Source organism: Balaenoptera ricei, chromosome 19, assembly GCF_028023285.1.
Source record: "Balaenoptera ricei isolate mBalRic1 chromosome 19, mBalRic1.hap2, whole genome shotgun sequence".
NCBI lineage: Eukaryota > Metazoa > Chordata > Mammalia > Artiodactyla > Balaenopteridae > Balaenoptera > Balaenoptera ricei.
The window spans coordinates 45,444,141-45,465,273 of NC_082657.1; the positions used below are offsets into that span (position 1 = coordinate 45,444,141).

The 21,133-nt window shown below is 37.7% G+C and overlaps 1 protein-coding gene across 2 annotated transcripts in view; it reads left to right on the plus strand.

Moving 5' to 3' along the window:
• Window positions 1-21,133, plus strand: part of NFATC3 (nuclear factor of activated T cells 3) — a 134,578-nt gene that overhangs the window by 80,716 nt on the left and 32,729 nt on the right. For both annotated transcript variants that reach the window (XM_059904578.1, XM_059904577.1), the window contains exons 5-8: window positions 5,368-5,540; window positions 9,419-9,559; window positions 15,030-15,085; window positions 16,408-16,534. In XM_059904578.1, the coding sequence (XP_059760561.1) occupies window positions 5,368-5,540; window positions 9,419-9,559; window positions 15,030-15,085; window positions 16,408-16,534 (497 nt within the window). The remainder of the gene's footprint in view (window positions 1-5,367; window positions 5,541-9,418; window positions 9,560-15,029; window positions 15,086-16,407; window positions 16,535-21,133) is intronic.

Sequence of the window (21,133 nt, forward strand, 5' to 3'; positions counted from 1 at the left end):
TCAAAGGAACAATACTCGAGAACTCAACTCCACTAAGTCATCACACGGAGAACTCAACTCCACTAAGTCATCACACGGGCTACGATAGAGTTTTTTCATGGCAGAGGTAGACAGCTAGCTGATAATCTCTACTCTTAAATGTCTGTGTTCTGTAATAATTAAAAAAAGAACTTTGGATTCTTAGCCAATCCTTTATTCAGGTACTTGAGCAAAACACTTAAGAAAAACATTGAAAAAAAAAAAGGGGCTTCACTGGTGGCGCAGTGGTTGAGAATCTGCCTGCCAATGCAGAGGACACGGGTTCGAGCCCTGGTCTGGGAGGATCCCACGTGCCGCGGAGCAACTGGGCCCGTGAGCCACAATTACTGAGCCTGCGCGTCTGGAGCCTGTGCTCTGCAACAAGAGAGGCCGCGATAGTGAGAGGCCCGCGCACCGTGATGAAGAGTGGCCCCCCGCTTGCCACAACTAGAGAAAGCCCTCGCAGAGAAACGAAGACCCAATACAGCCATAAATAAAATAAATAAATAAGCCCGCCTTCCTCCTTAAAAAAAAAAAAAGTTTCCTCATTTATAAAAAAAAAAGAAAGAAAGAAAAACATTGACTCCAGGCATCCTATTTGACCAATCTTCAAATAAGGTGAGGTAGCCAGCCTCTAAATGAGGATGCAAGAAGGCTTCCTCTCTTTTACTCTAGGATCTTACTTTTTTTTTTTTTTTTGGCCGCACCATGTGGCTTGTGGGATCTTAGTTCCCCGACCAGGGATCAAACCTGGGCCCTCGGCAGTGAAAGCACAGAGTCCTAACCATTGGACCACCAGGGAATTCCCTAGGATCTTTTTCATCTAGCATCAAAAGCAATATGAATATACTATTATTCAGCTGCAGAGGGGAATTTGAAACTCAACTTTGAACTATCTTTTTCTAAGAACTCATAAAATTGATTCTTAGGTGACAGTTTGCAGACCATGTTTCCATTGATTCCTCTGGATAGTTCAAGCAGTAGACTTGAATCAAGTTAAATAGAAATCACCAGAAGCTTATAACTTAATGGACTGTTAAAAAGATTTTATCTCTTAAGTTGGTCATTATTACACACACACACACACACACACACACACACACACACACACAGTCTTTTCAGGTTAAAGGAAAAAGGTTGGTATTTGATGACACGGTAGATTTTGCTTTACCAGACAAGGAGAGACCTACAAAAGCTTTATCATCTTTACTTTTTTAAAAAATATATTTATTTATTTATTTGGCTGAGCAGGGTCTTAGTTGTGGCACGCGGGATCTTCATTGTGGTATGTGTGGCATGCAAACTCTTCGTTGAGGCAGTGGGACTCTTGGTTGTGGCATGTGGGGTCTAGTTCCCTGACCAGGGATCAAACCTGGGCCCCCTGCATTGGGAGTGTGGAGTCTTAGCCACTGGACCACGAGGGAAGTCCCTATCGTCTTTACTTTTTGCCTCAGCTTCCCAAAAGTTCATGATCAAGCTCAATTATAGTAATTATAGTAATTCATATAACCCTAGATTTGGGATATATTTATCTTCTGTTTCTTCTATTCAAAAATATTTTCTATTTCTTTCTTCTTGACCTTATTTGTATTTATGTTATAAAATGCCTCATATCCTTTTTAAAAATAATGTATAAATCAATAAATTAAAGAAAACAGAGTACATGAGTTTCTAAGACATTCTCTCAAGAACTTGGGAAAGCCTTACCTACAGAATAGCATGAACAAATCAGAGAAGTAGGATCTGAATGTACCTTCCTCCTTTTCACATGGAACAGAGGTGGTAGTCAAGATTCATGTTCCCTTCTCCAACCAGAGCTGGCATATACTGCCTGCCTGGATCAGACCAGAAAGAACAAAGCTGTAGAAATACCATTATTACTAGTAGCAAGCAGCTTAGCCCCCTTACCCCACCCTGCTCTGCCATACACACACCTGAAGCTTCTCTGGCTATCTGTCCACTCTGAACTGTTAGATTGGGGAACAGGAATTCTACAGGAACCAAGGTTTGTGACAACAACATTGTGTGTGTCCAAGAAAGGGTTGAGTAAGGAGCAACTAGGAAGTTACCCAAATCTAAGAAACCTTTTCTAAGTACCTTAGATAACAGGGCAGCTAATGCTGAATGAGCCTGTTTTATCCAGGAACTAATTACTAGGATAAACTGTAGTGACTGAATGTAATATAGTTTCAGGTAGTGGTAGATTAAAAAATTGCGAATGATAAGACTGTTGTTCAAAATAATTTATGCACAAGTGAGTTGTAGGTATGTATTAAAAGGCTCTAGTGGGGGCTTCCCTGGTGGTGCAGTGGTTGAAAATCTGCCTGCCAATGCAGGGGACACAGGTTCGAGCCCTGGTCTGGGAAGATCCCACATGCCGCGGAGCGACTGGACCCGTGAGCCACAATTACTGAGCCTGCGCGTCTGGAGCCTGTGCTCCGCAACAAGAGAGGCCGCGATAGTGAGAGGCCTGCGCACCGCGATGAAGAGTGGCCCCCACTTGCCACAACTAGAGAAAGCCCTCGCACAGAAACGAAGACCCAACACAGCCATAAATAAATAAACAAATAAATAAATAAAATTAAAAGCAGAAAAAAAAAAAAAAGGCTCTAGTGGGGACTTCCCTGGTGGTTCATGCTAGAAGTGTATGACTCCACGCTTCCACTGCAAGGGGCACGGGTTCGATCCCCGGTCGGGGAACTAGGATCCTGCATGCCGCGTGGCATGGCCAAAAAAAAAGAAAAAGGCTCTGTTGTTTAAGGTGGGGAAAGATTGGTAGATAGTCCCCTTGTTTTGCCTACTATCACACAGGCTTGGTCATTTCAAACCTAATCTATCTTGTATGTGTAAGACCCTTTATTTAAGACCAGTATACCAACCCATAAACCATAGAGACACTCTACAAGATGCTTTAAATATAGCATGCTAGTACATTGCCTTACCGTACTCATAACTCCTCCCTGTTTTTAAAACTCGATGAATATGGATGTGGCAGTGTTGCACTCTGATCTAAAATATAATTGTGTTTTAAACAGAATTTAATAGTTATTTTCATTCCTATAAATGTAGTTTTATTGGTGGTTTGGTAGCTTTTCTTTTCGTTTTTTTTTTTGCATTTCTTAGCCAGAGTTTTAAGATTGTCATTTCTGATACTCTTATTCCAAATCTTCTGCTAGAAACTTAACTCTCTGCTAAAATACCTTCCCTTAAAACTCAGTAAAATGCAGACTTCTCTGGTGGCACAGTGGTTAAGAATCCGCCTGCCATGTACGGGACACGTGTTCGATCCCTGATCCAGGAAGATCCCGCATGCCGTGGAGCAGCTAAGCCCGTGTGCCACTACCACTGAGCCTGTGCTCTAGAGGCCGCGAGCCACAACTACTCAGCCCGCATGGCACAACTACTGAAGCCCACGCACCTAGAGCCCGTGCTCCGCAACAAGAGAAGCCACCGCAATGAGAAGCCCGTGTACCGCAACAAAGTAGCCCCAGCTTACCACAACTAGAGAAAGCCTGCGTGCAGCAGCAAAGACCCAAAGCAGCCAAACATAAAATAAATAAAATAAATAAATGTATTAAAAAAAACAAAACTCAGTAAAATGGGGACTTCCCTGGTGATCCAGTGGTTAAGACTCTGTGCTTCCAATGCAGGGGGCCTGGGTTCAATCCCTGGTTAGGGAACTAGATCCCACGTGCCGCAACTAAAGATCCTTCACGCCGCGATGAAGATCCCACATGCAGACGCAGCCAAAAAACCAAACAAACAAAAAAACTCAGTAGCATGGATAATCTCTGGTATTTCCCACTAAATACTCATGTTGGCATATTAACATGAATAATCACTACTTTGATACAATTTGATCAATACTGCTTTGAGCTAAAGTACAGTTTTTCAATACTAGTTAAATATAATTTGTTATCCATAAATGAAAAATGTTTATTTCCAAAAATATTTACTTTTTTAGAAATTTCTTTTCCTTTGTCTTTCCTAAGATGGAAATATTTATATTTTTCAGATTCTCCTTGAGCTTTACTGGTTCTTATCTTGATAACCTAGCTTTGTAACATATATTATCCTTCAAAGTTACTTCTCTAGCCTCTGGGCAGTGAGCATTAGAGTTGGAACATTAGAGCATTAGAGTTGGTGGATAAAGTAAGAGGATGGATAATAAGGAATGCCATAAGAGAGAGTAAACTTTAACTAGAATGTTTGATTGTTAGTTACCTCTTGCTTTATTCTTCTAATATGTGAATAACAAAGATATGTTATAGGTACTGGTGTTTCCTACCATGATTGTGTGTTAAGCAGCTATATTTAGTAATAAATTTTGAAGATAATGAAATTTTAGACCTTAAATGCCAAAACTTTAATCTTATATGTGCATTTCTTAGAAATGTAAGCCTGGGAGTTCCCTGGTGTTCCAGTGGTTAGGACTCTGTGCTTTCACTGCCGAGGACGCAGGTCCAATCCCTGGTCGGGGAACTAAGATCCTGCAAGCCTCGAAGTGTGCCCCCCCCCCAAAAAAAAAAAGAAAGAAAGAAATGAAAGCCTGCTAGATTGTTTTTATTAATAAATGTATCATACAAAAGCTTAAATATGTTATTAATGACTTATTTGTAGTCCTGTAAGTTAATCTTTTCTGGCCTAGTTATATTTATAGAATTAGAGTCTTTTACTTTATATTTCACTCTTCTAGTTCTGTAACGCAAACTGCCCCCCAAATTTAGTGGCTTAAAGTAGTAACTCTTTATTGTTTTTCATGATTATTTTGGTTGGTTGGACTCAGCTGATCCACTCATGTGGTGTTGGTTGGGATCACTCATGCCCCTGAATTCGGCTGGGAGCTCAGCTGGGGTAGCTCAAGTAGAGGATTATATGGGCTTTTCTCTCCAGCATGCTAGTTGGACATTTTCATGGTGGCTCAGGGCTCCAAGAGAACAAAAGTGGAAGTTACGGAGCTTCTTAAGTGCTAGGCTTGTAACTTACACAGCATCACTTGGCCACATTCTGTTTGTCAAGGCAAGTCATAAGGCTCACTCTCAAGGAGAGGGGACATAGTTACTCTACCTCTTAATTGGAGAAGTGACATGTGAATACAGGAATGGGAGGAATTATTGTCAGCCCTCTTTAAAGACAATATGCCACACTTAGTATTACACTTTTGTCGTACAAAAACATTTTTAATCCTCAAATTTAAATAGCAGAAAATAGCAATCATATCTTTCTTTTTTGACCTGATTTTAGATAGTGATAGTTCTTCCTGGCAAATTAACAATAACTGTTTCGCTGAGTTGTTTAGAACCACTAATTTCTAGTAAGCAAATAAAATTTGTATATTTTTTTTCCTAGTATTGACTGTGCAGGTATTTTGAAACTCCGCAATTCAGATATAGAACTTCGAAAAGGAGAAACTGATATTGGCAGAAAGAATACTAGAGTACGACTTGTGTTTCGTGTACACATCCCACAGCCCAATGGAAAAGTCCTTTCTCTGCAGACAGCTTCTATACCTGTTGAATGCTGTAAGTGAGCCTGTGATATTTTAAAATTTTGTTTATAATAGGTTATTTTCTGTTTTGTTTATAATGTAATGTTTGGATCAAAAGTAAACTGAGGGGGCTTCCCTGGTGGCACAGTGGTTAAGAATCCGCCTGCCAATGCAGGGGACACGGGTTCGAGCCCTGGTCCCACATGCTGCAGAGCAACTAAGCCCGCGTGCCACTACTACTGAGCCTGTTCTCTAGAGTCCGCGAGCCACAGCTACTGATCCCGTGCGCCTAGAGTCTGTGCTCCGCAACGAGAAGTCACTGCAATGAGAAGCCTGCGCACCCCAACGAAGAGTAGCCCCCGCTCGCCACAACTAGAGAAGGCCTGCGCGCAGCAACAAAGACCCAACGCAGCCAAAACTAAATGATAATAAATAAAATAAATATTAAAAAAAAAATGTTTCCAAAAAAAAAAGTAAACTGAGGGCTTCCCTGGTGGCGCAGTGGTTAAGAATCCGCCTGCCAATGCAAGGGACACAGGTTCGAGCCCTGGTCCGGGAAGATCCCACATGCCGCAGAGCAACTAAGCCCGTGCGCCACAACTACTGAAGCCGCACATCTAGAGCCCGTGCTCCGCAACAAGAGAAGCCACCGCAGTGAGAAGCCCGTGCACTGCAACCAAGAGTAGCCCCTGCTCGCTGCAACTAGAGAAAGCCTGCATGCAGCAACAAAGATACAACGCAGCCAAAAATGAAAATAAATTTTTAAAAAAAGTAAACTGAAGCCCAGGGTCTGGATAGCTGGTGTGATTTTCTTATATGGAAATAAGCTACATGTTTAGGTAGAGGAGTACTGATCTTGCAGTTAGAAAATGGCTTCTCATTATAATTTGACCCTAGGTAGCCTGTGTGGCTATAGACATTCTCTTGACCATAGTTTTCTTACTTGTAAATGAGGAAGGTGGGCTTGATGACACCTGAGGACCAAATTATGAAGCTATGATTCTGACATTAAGTGTCATTGATACTTGGTCGTCTTTGTTTCATTAAAATGTCGGAAGATGCCTGTCTCTGCAAGCTGACACTTCAGCTGAATAGGGACTTACAGGATTTTGGTTTTTGTTTTTTTTACCAAAAATTTATGTACAACACCAGGTTGAGAAAGTGAATGCTTTTTCCCTGGTTTTTCAGAGCCAAGAAATGAGAAAAGGCCTAGAACCTGATATCTACTCAAGCCCTTGAGAACTGTGGACCTCTGGCAGATTAGCTGATAGGACTGAAATATTGAGATTGCAATTTAGATTTTTAGGACACAGACTTAGAAGTGTTCTAATTCCATGTTTTAATTTTGTGTAGGAGGAAACTGAGGCACAAGTATCTCAAGTGCTCCTCCCAGGTTATTTGCTTGTTGGTGTGACAGAGCTGTGGCTAGAACACAGGTTTTCTTAGTACTTTTTTGATTATGTTATATCATTTTATTTCTATTAACCACATGCATTCTTAATTTGGGATCATACCTACTGTATTACTTTTCTATGCCTCCTTTTGCTGTTCACTGGGGTAATACTTTATCATTTTCCAGTCGACTGTGGGAATCACTGAGCAAATCCATGGTAATAGAATCACTGTAGAAGTAATTTTTGTATTAATTTTAAATAGATAATACAGGTACATGGTACAAAATTCAAAAAGAGTAAAAGAGTATAGAGTGAAAAGTAAATTTTCAAGTCAGCTAGTTCCCTTTCTTAGAAACAGCTATCATTGCCACAATCTTTGTTACCCTGCCAGACAAATGCCCATTTAAGCATATATTTCTCTAATTTTTAGCAACATAATTTAAATAATTTAAGTTCATAGAGTAGTTTGAGTTTTTGAGATGAATTTACTCTAAAATTATTCTGTTTTCTCTTTTAGTTTATTAAATTATTGTGTGATTATTGTTGAGAGTATAGAAAATGCAAAATGGTACAAAGAGTAGCATTAAAATCTTTTTTGTAAAAAAAAAAAAAATCTTTTTTGTAATATCACTTCTCTGAGATAGTCACTATTAACCTTTTTTTGGATTTTTTTCCTTTTTTTTTTTTGGTCTACATGTGTGCGCGCATGTGCACGCACACACAATATTTGGTAGTTTCACTTATAGTGGGCGTTTTCTCATATAGTTAAATATTCTTCAAAAATGATTTTAGCACATGCATAATATTTTATTATGGCTGTGCCACTTGGTGAACACATTTTTGCTGTTACTTTGAATGTACTCGTGATAGCTAGTTTCCACTATAAATATCTAAAACTTGAATTAGTCTTACTCCCTAGGCTAGTCAGTGCTTGTTTTTACGCCCCTTCTTTGTGAGCCATTTAGAACATAAGTAAGGACATAAGTGTTTTCTGAGATCTAGATTTGTGCTTGGTACTTTCTAAGTTGTAGTTCATCCTAAATCCCAGACCCATCCTCTATGAAACATTCTCTTTGAATGGGGCTGGGATCCTAATTCATATACCTTTTGTGTCTTGGTATTAAATAGTTGGAAGAGAGGGAATTCCCTGGTGGTCCAGTGGTAAAGAATCCTCCTTGCAATGCAGGGGATGAGGGTTCAATCCCTGGTCAGGGAACTAAGATTCCACATGCCGCGGGGCAACTAAACCCGCGTGACACAACTACTGAGCCTGCACACCTCAACTAGAGCCCGCGTGCCACAAACTACAGAGCCCACGCACCCTGGAGCCCACGCACCACAACTAGAGAGAAGCCCGCGCACGGCAACGAAAGATCCTGCATGCCACAACTAAGACCCAACACAGCTAAAAGTAAATAAAATAAATAAATCTTCAAAAAACTAAATAGTTGGAAGAGACATAGTGAACTGGGACTGCATGCTTCATAAAGGCAGTCAAGTTGTTTAAATTTCTTTAAAATGTTGTTCTGGCCAAACAAAACACAGCTGACCCTCAAAGCCACCAATTTTCCACCCAAGTAGTAGGACTAAAAGTAGACCTGTTTCCAAAATGTGAAGAAGAAAGTATAATCCACCCTTTTTGTTTGTTTTAATCCAGAGAGAAACCTAGTTATTGAGGCATTTGGCAGGAATAAACCCTTAGAGAACCTAAACAGTCAAAAGAAGTATAATGTCTAGCTTGAAACTCAAGCATTTTTTAAAAAGGAAAGAAAAGCCAGAAGTAGGATCTCCAGAAAATACAGCAACTTGAAATCAGTAGATATTAGAAAAAGGCGGCAACAAGGAAAAGTTAATAGTTTATATAATGACTTGTAGGCTTTAAGGAAAATTATGTTCACATACCCTGGGAAGGAAGAGTATAGTGCACTAAGAAATATTTATGTTCATTTTTTAAAATTCTGTATTGAAATGTGTACTTCATGTATACTTCAGTTATTTAGAAGATGTCCAAAATGTAATCCTGATGCCTCACTGATGATCTAGTTATTTTCTTGATGAAAGGGCTACTTGGTGTTTGTCCTTTAGAAACTTGTCTTCTTTTAATTGTATGCAATATAATTATGCATCTTCGGATTTAATTTGCTTTTTGTAATTATATTAAATTTATCAATTTTAACAGACAAGTTGTGGGGAAGAAATGTATTAAAGACAAGCTAAAAAGAGAAAAGTGGATGAGGTGAATGTGTTGGAGTCAATATAAGTTGTAGGCATTAATTAATTTCTCTTTATTAGTTTCTCTATAGTTGTAGTCTAAGAAAATTATTTAAAATCACATGACTCTAATAAATCTATTTTGTTATCTAAATAGCATAGCTATTTTAGTGGATATTGTTACCATTGCCTTGCATTTTAAAAACCCAGAGTTGCTTCTTTTATAGCTAGACTTTGTCATTTACATATGAAAGAGTGTAAACTAATATTTTGTTTCTTCTCAACTCTTAAAAAAACAAAAAAACAGCCCAGCGGTCTGCTCAAGAACTTCCTCATATTGAGAAGTACAGTATCAACAGTTGTTCTGTAAATGGAGGTCATGAAATGATTGTTACTGGATCTAATTTTCTTCCAGAATCCAAAATCATCTTTCTTGAAAAAGGACAAGGTAAATAATATAAGATCTGAGTTGACTCAGACATAGAAAACAAACTTATGGTTACCAAACGGGATAGGAGGGGGGGAGGGATAAATTAGGAGTTTGGAATAAGCAGATACAAGCTACTATATATACTATATAAACAACAGGGTCCTAATGTAGAGCACAGGGAACTATATTCAGTATCTTGTAATAAACTATAATGGAAAAGAATCCAAAAAAAATAAATAAATAAATATATATATATATATACACACACAACTGAATCACTTTGCTGTACACCAGAAACTAACATAACATTGTAAATCAACTATACTTCAATAAATAAATAAATGGATAGATAGATAAATAAGATTTGAGTTGATTGACCTCAGACTAAGGGGCAAAAGGTTAAAGTGAATTATTCAGATGTTTCACTGACATTAATCACAAAATAGTTTTCTTAAAGCTATAGGCATCATTTACACAGATTTTACTGTAAACCAAACATTTATTAAATTTTCATGTGAATATTAAGTTCTCATTAAGGATGTCTCAAAAGTAAAAGAATCCCCCAATATTTCTTCAAGAGAATTGAAAATATCAGTCACACAGAAATTTGGACACAAATGCTTTTAGCAGCATTAATCATAATAGCCAAAAAATGTAAACAACTCAAATACTTATCAACTGATAAATGGATAATCAAAATGTGATATATTCATACAGTGGGATATTAATTAGCCATAAAAAAGAATAAAGTACTGATTAATGCTACAACATGGATGACCCTTAAAAACATTTTGCTAGGGACTTACCTGGTGGTCCAGTGGTTAAGACTCCACACTCCCAATACAGGGGGCCCAGGTTCGATCCCTGGTCAGGAAACTGGATCCCGCATGCTGCAACTAAGAGCCCGCATGCCACAACTAAAAGATCCTGCATGCCTCAACTGAAGATCCCACGTTGAGGCACGCTGCAACAGAGATCCCATGTGCTGCAACTAAGACCTGGCGCAGCCAAATAAATAAATATATTTTTTAACTTATTAAAATTAATTTAAAAAATAAAAACAAGAAAAATCTCAAACAACCTAACTTTACACCTCAAGGAACTAGAAAAAGTACAAATGAAGCCCAAAGTTAGTAGAAGGAAGGAAATAACAAAAATTACAGCAGAAATAAGTGAAATAGAGACTAAAAAGACAATAGAAAATATAAGTGAAACTAGGAGCTGGTTCTTTGAAAAGAGAAACAAAGTTGACAAACTTTTAGCTAGACTCACCAAGAAAAAAAAGAGAGGACTCATGTAAAATCAGAAATGAAAGAGGAAATATTACAGCTGATACCACAGAAATACAAAGGGTCATAAGAGGCCACTGTGAACAATCATGCCAAAAAATTGGACCGCCTAGAAAAAAATGGATAAGTTCCTAAAAATATACAACCTACCAAAGACTGAATCATGATGAAATAGAATATCTGAGCAGACCAAATACTAGTAGGGCGATTGAATCAGTAATCAAAACCTCCCAACAAACAAAAGTCCAGGATCAGACAGCTTCACTGATGAATTCTACCAAACATTCAAAGAAGAACTAATACCAAGCCTTCTAAATTTTTCCAAAAAACAGGAGAGGAGGGAACTATCCAAACTCATTTTCTGAGGCCAGCATTACCTTGATATCAAAACCATTACAGGCCAATATCCCTGATGAACATAGATGCAAAAATCTTCAACAAAATATTAGCAAACCAAATTCAACAGTACTTTAACAGGATCATATACCATTATCAAGTGGGATTTATTCCAGAGATAGACGGATGGTTTAACATTCACAAATCAATCAATGTTATACACCACATTATCGTGATTAAAAAAAGCATTTGACAAAATTCAGCATCCATTTATGATTAAAAAACTGTTGGGCCTCCTTGGTGGCGCAGTGGTTGAGAATCTGCCTGCCAATGCAGGGGAAACGGGTTCAATCCCTGGTTTGGGAAGATCCCACATGCCACGGAGCAACTAAGCCTGCATGCTGCAACTACTGAAGCCCACGCACCTAGAGCCCATGCTCCGCAACGAGAGAAGCCACCACAGTGAGAAGCCTGTGCACCGCAACGAAGAGTAGCCCCTGCTTGCCTCAACTAGAGAAAGCCCACGTGCAGCAACGAAGACCCAACACAGCCAAAAATAAATAAATAAATAAATTTATTTAAAAAAAAAAACTTAAAAAAACTGTCAACAAAGAGGGTGTAGAAGGAATGTACCTTAACATAATAGAGGCCATATGTGACCAGCCCATAGCTAATATCTTAATGGTGAAAAGCTGAAAGCTTTTCCTCTTAAGATCAGGAAGACAAGGATGCCCACTCTTGCCACTTTTATTCAACATAGTATAGGAAGTTCTAGCCAGAAAAGTTAGGCAAGAAAAAGAAATAAAAGGTATTCCAATTGGAAAGGAAGAAGTAAAACTGTCACTATTTGCAGATGATGTGGTATTATATATAGGAAGCCATAAAGCTCTATCAAAAAAACTGTTAAGACTAATAAATTCAGTTAAGTTGCAGGATATAAAACAAATATACAATAAATATAAAACAAATATACAAAAATATGTTGTATTTCTATATAATAATGTACTATCAGGAAGAGAAATTAAGAAAATATCATTTACAATTGCATCAAAAAGAATAAAATACCTAGGAATAAATTTAACCAAGAAGGTGAAAGACCTATGTATCAGAAACTACAAGATGTTAATGAAAGAAATTGAAGAAGACACAAATAAATGGAAAGATATTCTGTGCTCATGGATTGGAAGAATTAATATTGTGAAAATGTCCATATTACCCAAAGCAATCTACAGATTCAGTGCAATCCCTATCGAAGTTCCAATGGCATTTTTCACAGAAATAGAACAATCCTAAAATTTCTATGGAACTGTTAAAGACCCCAAATAGCCAGAGTAATCTGGAGAAAGAAGAGCAAAGCTGGAGACATCACACTCCCTGATTTCAAACTATATTACAAAGCTATCGTAATTAAATTAGTATGTATTGGCATCAAAACAGACATATAGATCAATGGAACAGAATAGAGAGCCCAGAAATAAACCTACACGTATATGGTCAAATAATATAAAACAAAGGAGCCAAGAATACACGATGGGGAAAGAACAAGTTTCTTCAATAAGTGGTATTGGGAAAATTAGCCACATGCAAAAGAATGAAAGTGGGCCACTCTCTTAAACCCTACACAAAAATTAACTCAAAATGGATTGAAGACTTGAATGTAAAACCTGAAACTGTAAAACTAGAAAAATATGTAGGTGGTAAGCCATGGCATAGGTCTTGACAATGATTTTTTGAGTCTGACACCAAAAGCAAAAGCATCAAAAGCAAAAATAAACAAGAGGGACTACATCAAACTAAAAAGCACCTGCACAACAAAGGAAACCATCAACAAAATGAAAAGGCAACCTACTGAATGAGAGAAAATATTTACAAATCATATGTCTGATAAGGGGCTACTATCCAAAGCATATAAAGAGCTCATATAGCTCAATAGCAAAAAATCAAACAATCCCAATTAAGAAATGGGCAGAAGATCCCAATAGACATTTTTTTCCAAAGAAGATCACAGATGGCCAACAGATATGAAAAGAAGCTCTACATTGTTAATCATCAGTGAAATGCAAGTCAAAACCATAGAGAGATACCACCTCCCACCTCTTAGAATGGCTATTATTAATAGACTAGAAAAAAACAAGTGTCGTCAAGGATGTGGAGAAAAGGGAGTCGTTGCATACTATTTGTGGGAATGTAAACTGGTGCAATCACTACAAAAAATATTTTGGAGGGACCTCAAAAAATTAAAAGTAGAACTACCATATGATCTAATGGTACACTTCTGGGTATTTATCTGAAAAAAACAGAAACACTTTACTTGAAAAAACATATACACCCCTGTGTTCATTGCAGCAGTATTTACAGTGCCAAGACTAGGTTAAGGACCCTGACCTCTGTGCTCTTAGTACATCCAGAATACTCTTTTATTAGTTATTGTAACCACCACATTTCATTATAATGAACTGTTTATATTTGCCTTTCATCCACAAACTGAAGGCAGGGTATCCTATCTCCATTATCTCAGCAACCCAAAGTGCTTAGCATGTTGGGACCCAGCAGATGATTGCTGAACTGAGCTGTAGTTCTGAGTAGGCATAGCATTTGTCTGTAGTATTTCTTGTGCACAAGGGTAGCTCTTAGCTATATTGGACTGGAAAGTGATAGTCACAATCTAGACGGCATTTCATTGAGTCTTCTGATATTTTCACAGACCAGATGAAGTCATGCTAACTGTGAAGATACTTGCATGGGTTAGTCACTGGGTAAATGCCCATGACATAAAAAGAATGCTGGAGTGAGAGCTCTAGTAGCAGGTGGGGCTTTCCCCAGGTAAATAATTCACTTGGGATGAAGAGACAGAAAATGTGCTGGCCAGATCTTTAGGTGACACAAATCTGGAAAGCCTAGGAAATAGTTCATAAGACCATCAGTATCTAAGAAGATCTTGACAAGCCAAGCAATCTTAGAAAATGAAGTCTAGTAGGGGGAAATTAACATAACAAGGGTTGGGGGTTAAAAAAAAAAGCCAGCTGCATAAGTACACAGTGTGGGAGCTTGAGCTTGGCAGTAGGAAATGTGGCAGACAGAGGGACACTGCTGGCCACACAGTAAGTGTATGAGTCAGCATGGTGTAGCTGCCCCAGAAAACTTATTAACAGAGACACAGCATCTCCACATAATTTGGCAAGAGCCTCAGTCACACTCTATCATTCTGGATCATTTCTCACCTGGTCTACTCAGTCCTGAGCCTGGTGCATTTGGAGGGAGATGGTTACACTGGAGGAGAATTCAAAGAAGAGTGACCAGGAAGGCTAAAATATTGTTTAAGGGATAAATGCAGAACTGGGGGTGCTAGCCAGCAGAAAAAGAGACACAGGCAAATAGAGCTTCTTTTAAACATCTGAAGTATTGTCTCACAGAGATGCTCAAGATTTTTGGACGGTGGCTACAAGGAATAGTGCTTAGACCAGAGGTTGGATACTAGAAGGAGACAGATATCGTCTATCATGAAGATAGATGCAATTTTCTAGCAGCAGTTACTATCCAAAGATGAAATGGGTTACTTGGATAGGGATTGAGTTTCCCATTACTTAAGGCATACAAGCAGAAGTTGACCACCACTTGGTAGAGGTGTTTTCAGAAGATTTTCAAACATCACTTAGTAGAATAAACTCTCTGGGCCCTGCAAACTTGGGCAGCCCAAGATCTTTCTCCGCATTTTTTCCCCGTGGGTACACATTTTATTTTCATAATGGAAGTCAGCGAGATAAAGGTTCCTTTTGCCAATAAATTTGTGATACTAAATACATTAGATTTTGTATGCTTTTTGACTTGAATTCCTTTTAACTCTAAACTGTTTCCGTCAATAGATGGACGACCTCAGTGGGAAGTAGAAGGGAAAATAATCAAAGAAAAATGTCAAGGGGTAAGAAGTTTACTTCTTTAGAAATATGTAAGAAACTTAATGAGAAAATTGGATAATGCTGCTTTATGGTATAGATGAGGAGTCTTGTCTGTTGAGTAATGGAAAAGTAAATTAGAATTTTTAGAAGTTTGGATGTGAGATAGATACTTTCCTGGTACTAAAATTAAAGTTTAAGAAAGATAAACAGTTGGTGTCTTTCTTCCCCTTTTTTGTGTATAGGAAAGGAGAAATTAGAAATGAAAGATTATTAGAAGGTTCTTACTGAAGTTATTGATTTATTTCTCTGAATTCAGTGAAGAGATCAAACAAATTCAGTGAAGAACTTACACAGTGGGCAAAAAATAGGAGGAGGACAAGCCCTCAGGGGTTTGTGTATTTAATACACTATTTCCAACTCGTTCACATTAAGCCTTCCAGGAATCAGCACTGAAAGTTGTGGTCCCTTCATCCTGGTTGGAATGGAGACAGAATTTTTTCTGGGATAGACAGTACCACTTCCTACAGTGCTCTCCAAAGACCTAGAGAAGTTAGATTAAGGATTGCAGTTGAGGACTTCCCTGGTGGTCCAGTGGTTAAGACTCTACGCTGCCAATGCAGGGGGAGCGGGTTCAGTCCCTGGTCGGGGAACTGAGATCCCCACACGCTGTGCGGTGCGGCCGAAAGATTAAAAATAAAAAAAAAGGATTGCACTTGATTTGGGGCTAAAAGTTTTCACCCTGCATATGTAAAATTATTCTTAATATAGATGCAGATTTTGTGTATTGCCAGTTTGGAACATTTTGAATATAAAATTTAAGATAAGGGAGTTCCCTGGTGGTCTAGTGGTTAGGATTCGGTGCTTTCCCTGCCATGGACCAGGCTCAATCCCTGGTCGGGGAACTGAGATATCCTGCAAGCTGCGCAGTGAGGCCCAAAAAAAAAAAAAAAAATTTAAGATAAGAAATCTAAACTGTAACACAACTTGGGAACTATTAAACTTGATTAAAAATTAGAACAGACTTCCACTTAAGGTGTATAGTAATATGTAATATTTATTAGAGCAAAATATCTGGCTATATAGTATGTAAGACTTTTGATTTCTGCTACAACTAGAAACCCAAGTGGGTGAGTGAAAAGCAGTTTCTCCTTTAATGGTTTACTTGAAAGAGCTTTTCTCTGTTAAGACTGAAGTATCCATAGAGTAAATCTCCAGATGACTTATATACCAGTTTACTCGCATAATGAGCCTGAATAGTTAAGACTCATGAGACGTGTTAAGTTTAGCAGGTGCATTTCATTTTTAGTTCTGAGTGTAACACAATCTTGCTTTCCATGCTCCTTAGGCTCACATTGTCCTTGAAGTTCCTCCATATCATAACCCAGCAGTTACAGCTGCAGTGCAGGTGCACTTTTATCTTTGCAATGGCAAGAGGAAAAAAAGCCAGTCTCAACGTTTTACTTACACACCAGGTACGAGGAGTTGTTGTGATGGTTTACTATAGAGCTTTCTTTCATAATGAATAAAAAGTTATTCAATGAATCCTGTATTAGAGTGTTTAAAGGTAGGGTCCTTATAATCAATAAAAATCCCAATTCATGCTTAATCTGTAAAGTTTGTATTGACTTTAAATATTAGATCTGATAGCAATTGTTATTTTGTAGTCACTTATTATAAGGAAATTAAAAGATTGTATCAATAGATTTGAAGTCTGTTTTTCAGGAGTTACCAAAAATCACCAGCACTGTTGGAATAGTAGGTGTTTGTGAATATGTGTGAACTTTCCTTGTGCCCTTAGCACTGCAGAAAGGCAGTGTGCCTGTTTCATAGTGTCTTCATCTAACCATTCCAAATCAAAATGGAAAATCTCTCATTAAATTTTCATTTGGCAAGCAGCAACTGTAGCATATATTGGCTTTGGGGGAATATAACATTGATGGCAGAATTCCTGATTTTATAGAGACACCATAACAAAGGATGCTTTCACACCTCTTTCTGCAGCAGTTCAAGTGCTGTAATTTTCCAGATCTGGATTGTGACACATGAATATTATATGCAGTAATTCATGCTGATGTTTACATACTTAGAGAACAGACATTTATAGAGGTCTTCTCTATGTTAGGTACTGCATTTGTCACCAGAACATATAATGATAAAAAAATCATAGTGAACCTTATTCTTCAAAACTTGTTGTAAAAACTTTTAAATGGTTTATAGTAAATGAAAAGAACAAACACATGAATTTGAGAGGGTATTGGTTATTAGTCATTCATTTGTCATCATATTCTTTAAAGCCTGGCTGTATTTCATTTAGAGCCTCTGAAGGCCACTTATATTCCAGAATCTGAAAATTATTATTACTTGATCGTGTTAATACATTACTTGGTAATAAAATATTTCAGATAATTTTCAAATAGAATACAAACCTTTGAAAACAAAAGATTTTGATTAGCCATTTCATTTACTCATTAATTCAATAAGTATTAAGGGTGCACACTAGTTGGGTAAAACCTCTCTTAGCTTCTCTCATGGAGCTTATAATCTAGTGGAACAAATAGAAGCTAATAAACCTCTAAATAAATAAATTACTTACAAATTTGTAATTAGAAACAGAGATAAGGAATGTTAAGGAAAGGGAAACAGTGCTGTGGGTGAAAATAACAGAGGGACCCTTGTCTAGGCTAATTGGTTGTGAAAAGACTTCTATGAGGAGTTGAGAACTGGAAAATAATAGTAATAGTTTATAATTATGTAACATTTACTATGTTTTAGTACTGTTCTAAGACCTTTCTGTATTCATTTAATCCTCTTAATAAACCTATGGGATAGGTTATTGTCTTATTTTACAAATGAGGAGACTGAGTGGCTAAGTAATATGCCCAAGGTCTCACAGCATAAGTCCTAGAGCCAAACATCATACATAGGCAGTCTGGTTCCAGAGTCTGGGCTCATAACGTATCCTAGACTACATCTGTTTGTTCATTTATTTAGTAAACATATAGAGCATTTAGTGTGTGCTGGGTGCTATTCTCAGCAGTTTATACATAATAACTCATTTATCCTCCCGTAACCCTATAAGGTAGGTAGTGTTGCCCTTCCCATTTGGCAAGTGAGTGTACTGAGATCACACAGCTAATAAAGGCAGAGGTGAGATTTTAATCCAGGCAGTATGACTGTACAGTCTATACTGTTAATTACTGTTAGATAAAGTGTGGGAGAACATTCCACATAAAGGCAGTAGCATATGCAAAGGCCTTATGGTTGGTTGGATCATAGAGTATTAAAAGAGTTGTAAGAAGTGAGTTTTTAATAGGGAGGTGACATGATCAGATTTGTAATTCAAAAATAATTTTTCCCATGTTTCTTCTGTCACTTTATAAGATGTCATTGACCAGTTTTAGTCTTTTCTCAACTTACTAACTGTGGAGGGTGAGATTTATGTGGGAGAGGCCCAAGAAGATTAAAAAGGTGATTCAGACAGCTAGAGTATTTTGAGTATATAGAGGAGAGAGCATCAGTGATGATAAAGAATATCAAGTTTCTGGGAAGGATGGGAGAGGATAGGATTTAAAATGTGCAAGTTGGAATGGACCTTAAATGGGAGAAGGAACAGGAGGGAAGGTAAAGGAGATGAACAAGATGGATATACATTAGGAAGGTTTACAGATTTAGTAATGGAGAGTTTAGGGAGTTTCCATATGATAGCTTCAATTTTGTTTCTGTAAAGAATGACATGAAGTCTCCTATTGTGAGCAGAGAGAGGGGAATGTCAGTGATTTGGCAGTTTAACAGTGTGGAGAAGTTTGAAAAAGTTGTTGTAAAGAGGGAAAAGTAAGTTACCACAGAAATGTAATAGGATTCTAGGCATGATCAAAGGGCACCTTTGATGTTGATATTGGTTAATTTATGGATACTAATTAGCTCTGCTGTGTAACTTTCTTAAGCAGCACTCAGGTTCTTCAGGGCAGGTGGTAAAATATGGATAGTAGAGCTCTTCTAGGGTGAGAGTTACTAAAGACAACAGGGTCCAAGAATGTTAGCAAATTCTTTTGAGATGAGGAACTATAGAATCTAACCTGAATAAGAAGGGAGAGAGCTTCTAGAATTGGGGTAAAAAGACAATAGGGTCAGCATGTTAGAGGTGTTGATTACTACCATCATAGTGGTGGTAATAGGCAAACAGAAAGGAGCAAATATAATGCCTTTACATTATCAGCTCTTGAATTGAGAGGACAATATAAAGGCAGAGTCCTAGAGGGCATTACATGTAAGAATGGAAATCAGTGGGGCTCCAGAGTGCAGGGAGATATTGTATTGGCCTGGAGCTGTCATAACTGGCTTTATGGTTGACAGAATACAAATCAGGTGGCACACACTAACGAAGGAAGAGTGGACACACAGGAGTGTTTGGACAGTCCTTATTGTGGTTGATTACTGCCTTTTGTCTGTAACATTTGGCTTTTTTCACTTTTTTTCTAAAATGAAATTTTGAATAAAGTTTTTACAAAGGCAAATACATAACTGTGAATTTTTTTAAAAGACAAGTTGAAAAAAAATTTTTAAAACACCCGTATTCTCTTCCACTCTGTCATTCTCTCCTTTTAGATCCTTTTGATCCATATATAGATACATCCTTTTAAAAATAGAAATGGGACCATGCTATATTATATATACTAATTTTGTAACCTGAACATTTTTATTTTTCCTTATCAGCAGATAGAGTTTAACAGAATTTTGATAGCTTTTTAGTATTCTACTGTATGACCCTTTGTTATTTTAGAATTATTGTGTTTGTCTTTTAAATTTTATGAATTCTTTATATTAGAGATTTTAGCCATTTGTTTATGTTGGGGCAATAATTCCTTTTTAAATTTTATAAAAATTTTAGGTATTCATAAGTTGCATGTTTTTTATTAAAGGATTTGTTAATTTGTTTCCTTTTTGGCAACCCCCTAGCAATAGGGATCTGACCAATATCAATATCCAGTGGAGGAATAATCATTAGCTGCAAGTGGCTGATTTAAAAAAAAATTTTTTTAAGTTAGGGATTGTGTTTAGTATTATTTGTCCCACAATCCATTTACTTTGTAGAATGAAGACAGTTAGCAGCATATGTGTATGATTCACAAACTACCCTTACCGCAGATGGTAATAGAGCACACAGTCCTTCCTTAGTGGTGCTGCCTGAACTTCTGCCCAGCTTCTGGCTTCAGAACTTCCAATGTGGGAGACTCTACCCCCACCCTAGAGGAAATGAGTCTCCCTCTGAAGCCCAGCAGAAGTTATTTGTACTTGGGGGTACCATCTGAGCTCTGGTTTTTGGAATCATGGGGATTTTTCAGAGCAGCATTAGAGCCAAACTCTCATGTATAATATTTTGCCTGTGGAAGGGTATATTCTGTGTTCCAAATAGTTGAATGGACAGACTGACTTTTGTATTGTGGTTGTTTAGATTGGGAGAAAAAGCCTGCCTTACAGTCAAGAGATCAGATCTCAGCTCTGCCACAGACTGTACCTACTGATTAACCTCTATAAAATGAGGATATAATACTAAAGTGGTGGTTTTCAAATTGCTTAGGTTGTTTATTCTTCAAATAAAATCTTACGCAAAAAGCCAGTGTATGAAAAAGGATGAAAGCTAGCTTGGCTGCTCTCTTTGCACTGGAAAAGGAAATCCAGAGCTCTTTCTCTTTACATCCTGTTCTTCTACATCCACCACTTGAAGAAGAGTGCGAGGCTTCTCATGGTTTGAAAACCATTAGTCCAGTTGATTTTTTCTTTTTCTGGATGCCTCTGTTCATCAACATTCTAAGTTTGAGAATTAGCATGTATAATACAAAAGGTAGAGTTATTCTGTTTCTAAAACTCATCTCATTGTAGATATTATAAGATCTGTTTAACTGTATTTCCCTCCAAACAAGAATAAATTACCGTAGACCAGCAGTGAGGACTTCTTATGGTTTGGTCAGGTTGGAGTCTGAATCTCTTATAGACAAAAAGAGTGATACTTGATTTGGCAGAGTGGAAATGCACTTGATTTTAGTAGAGCAGAATTCTCAATCTGGGTACCC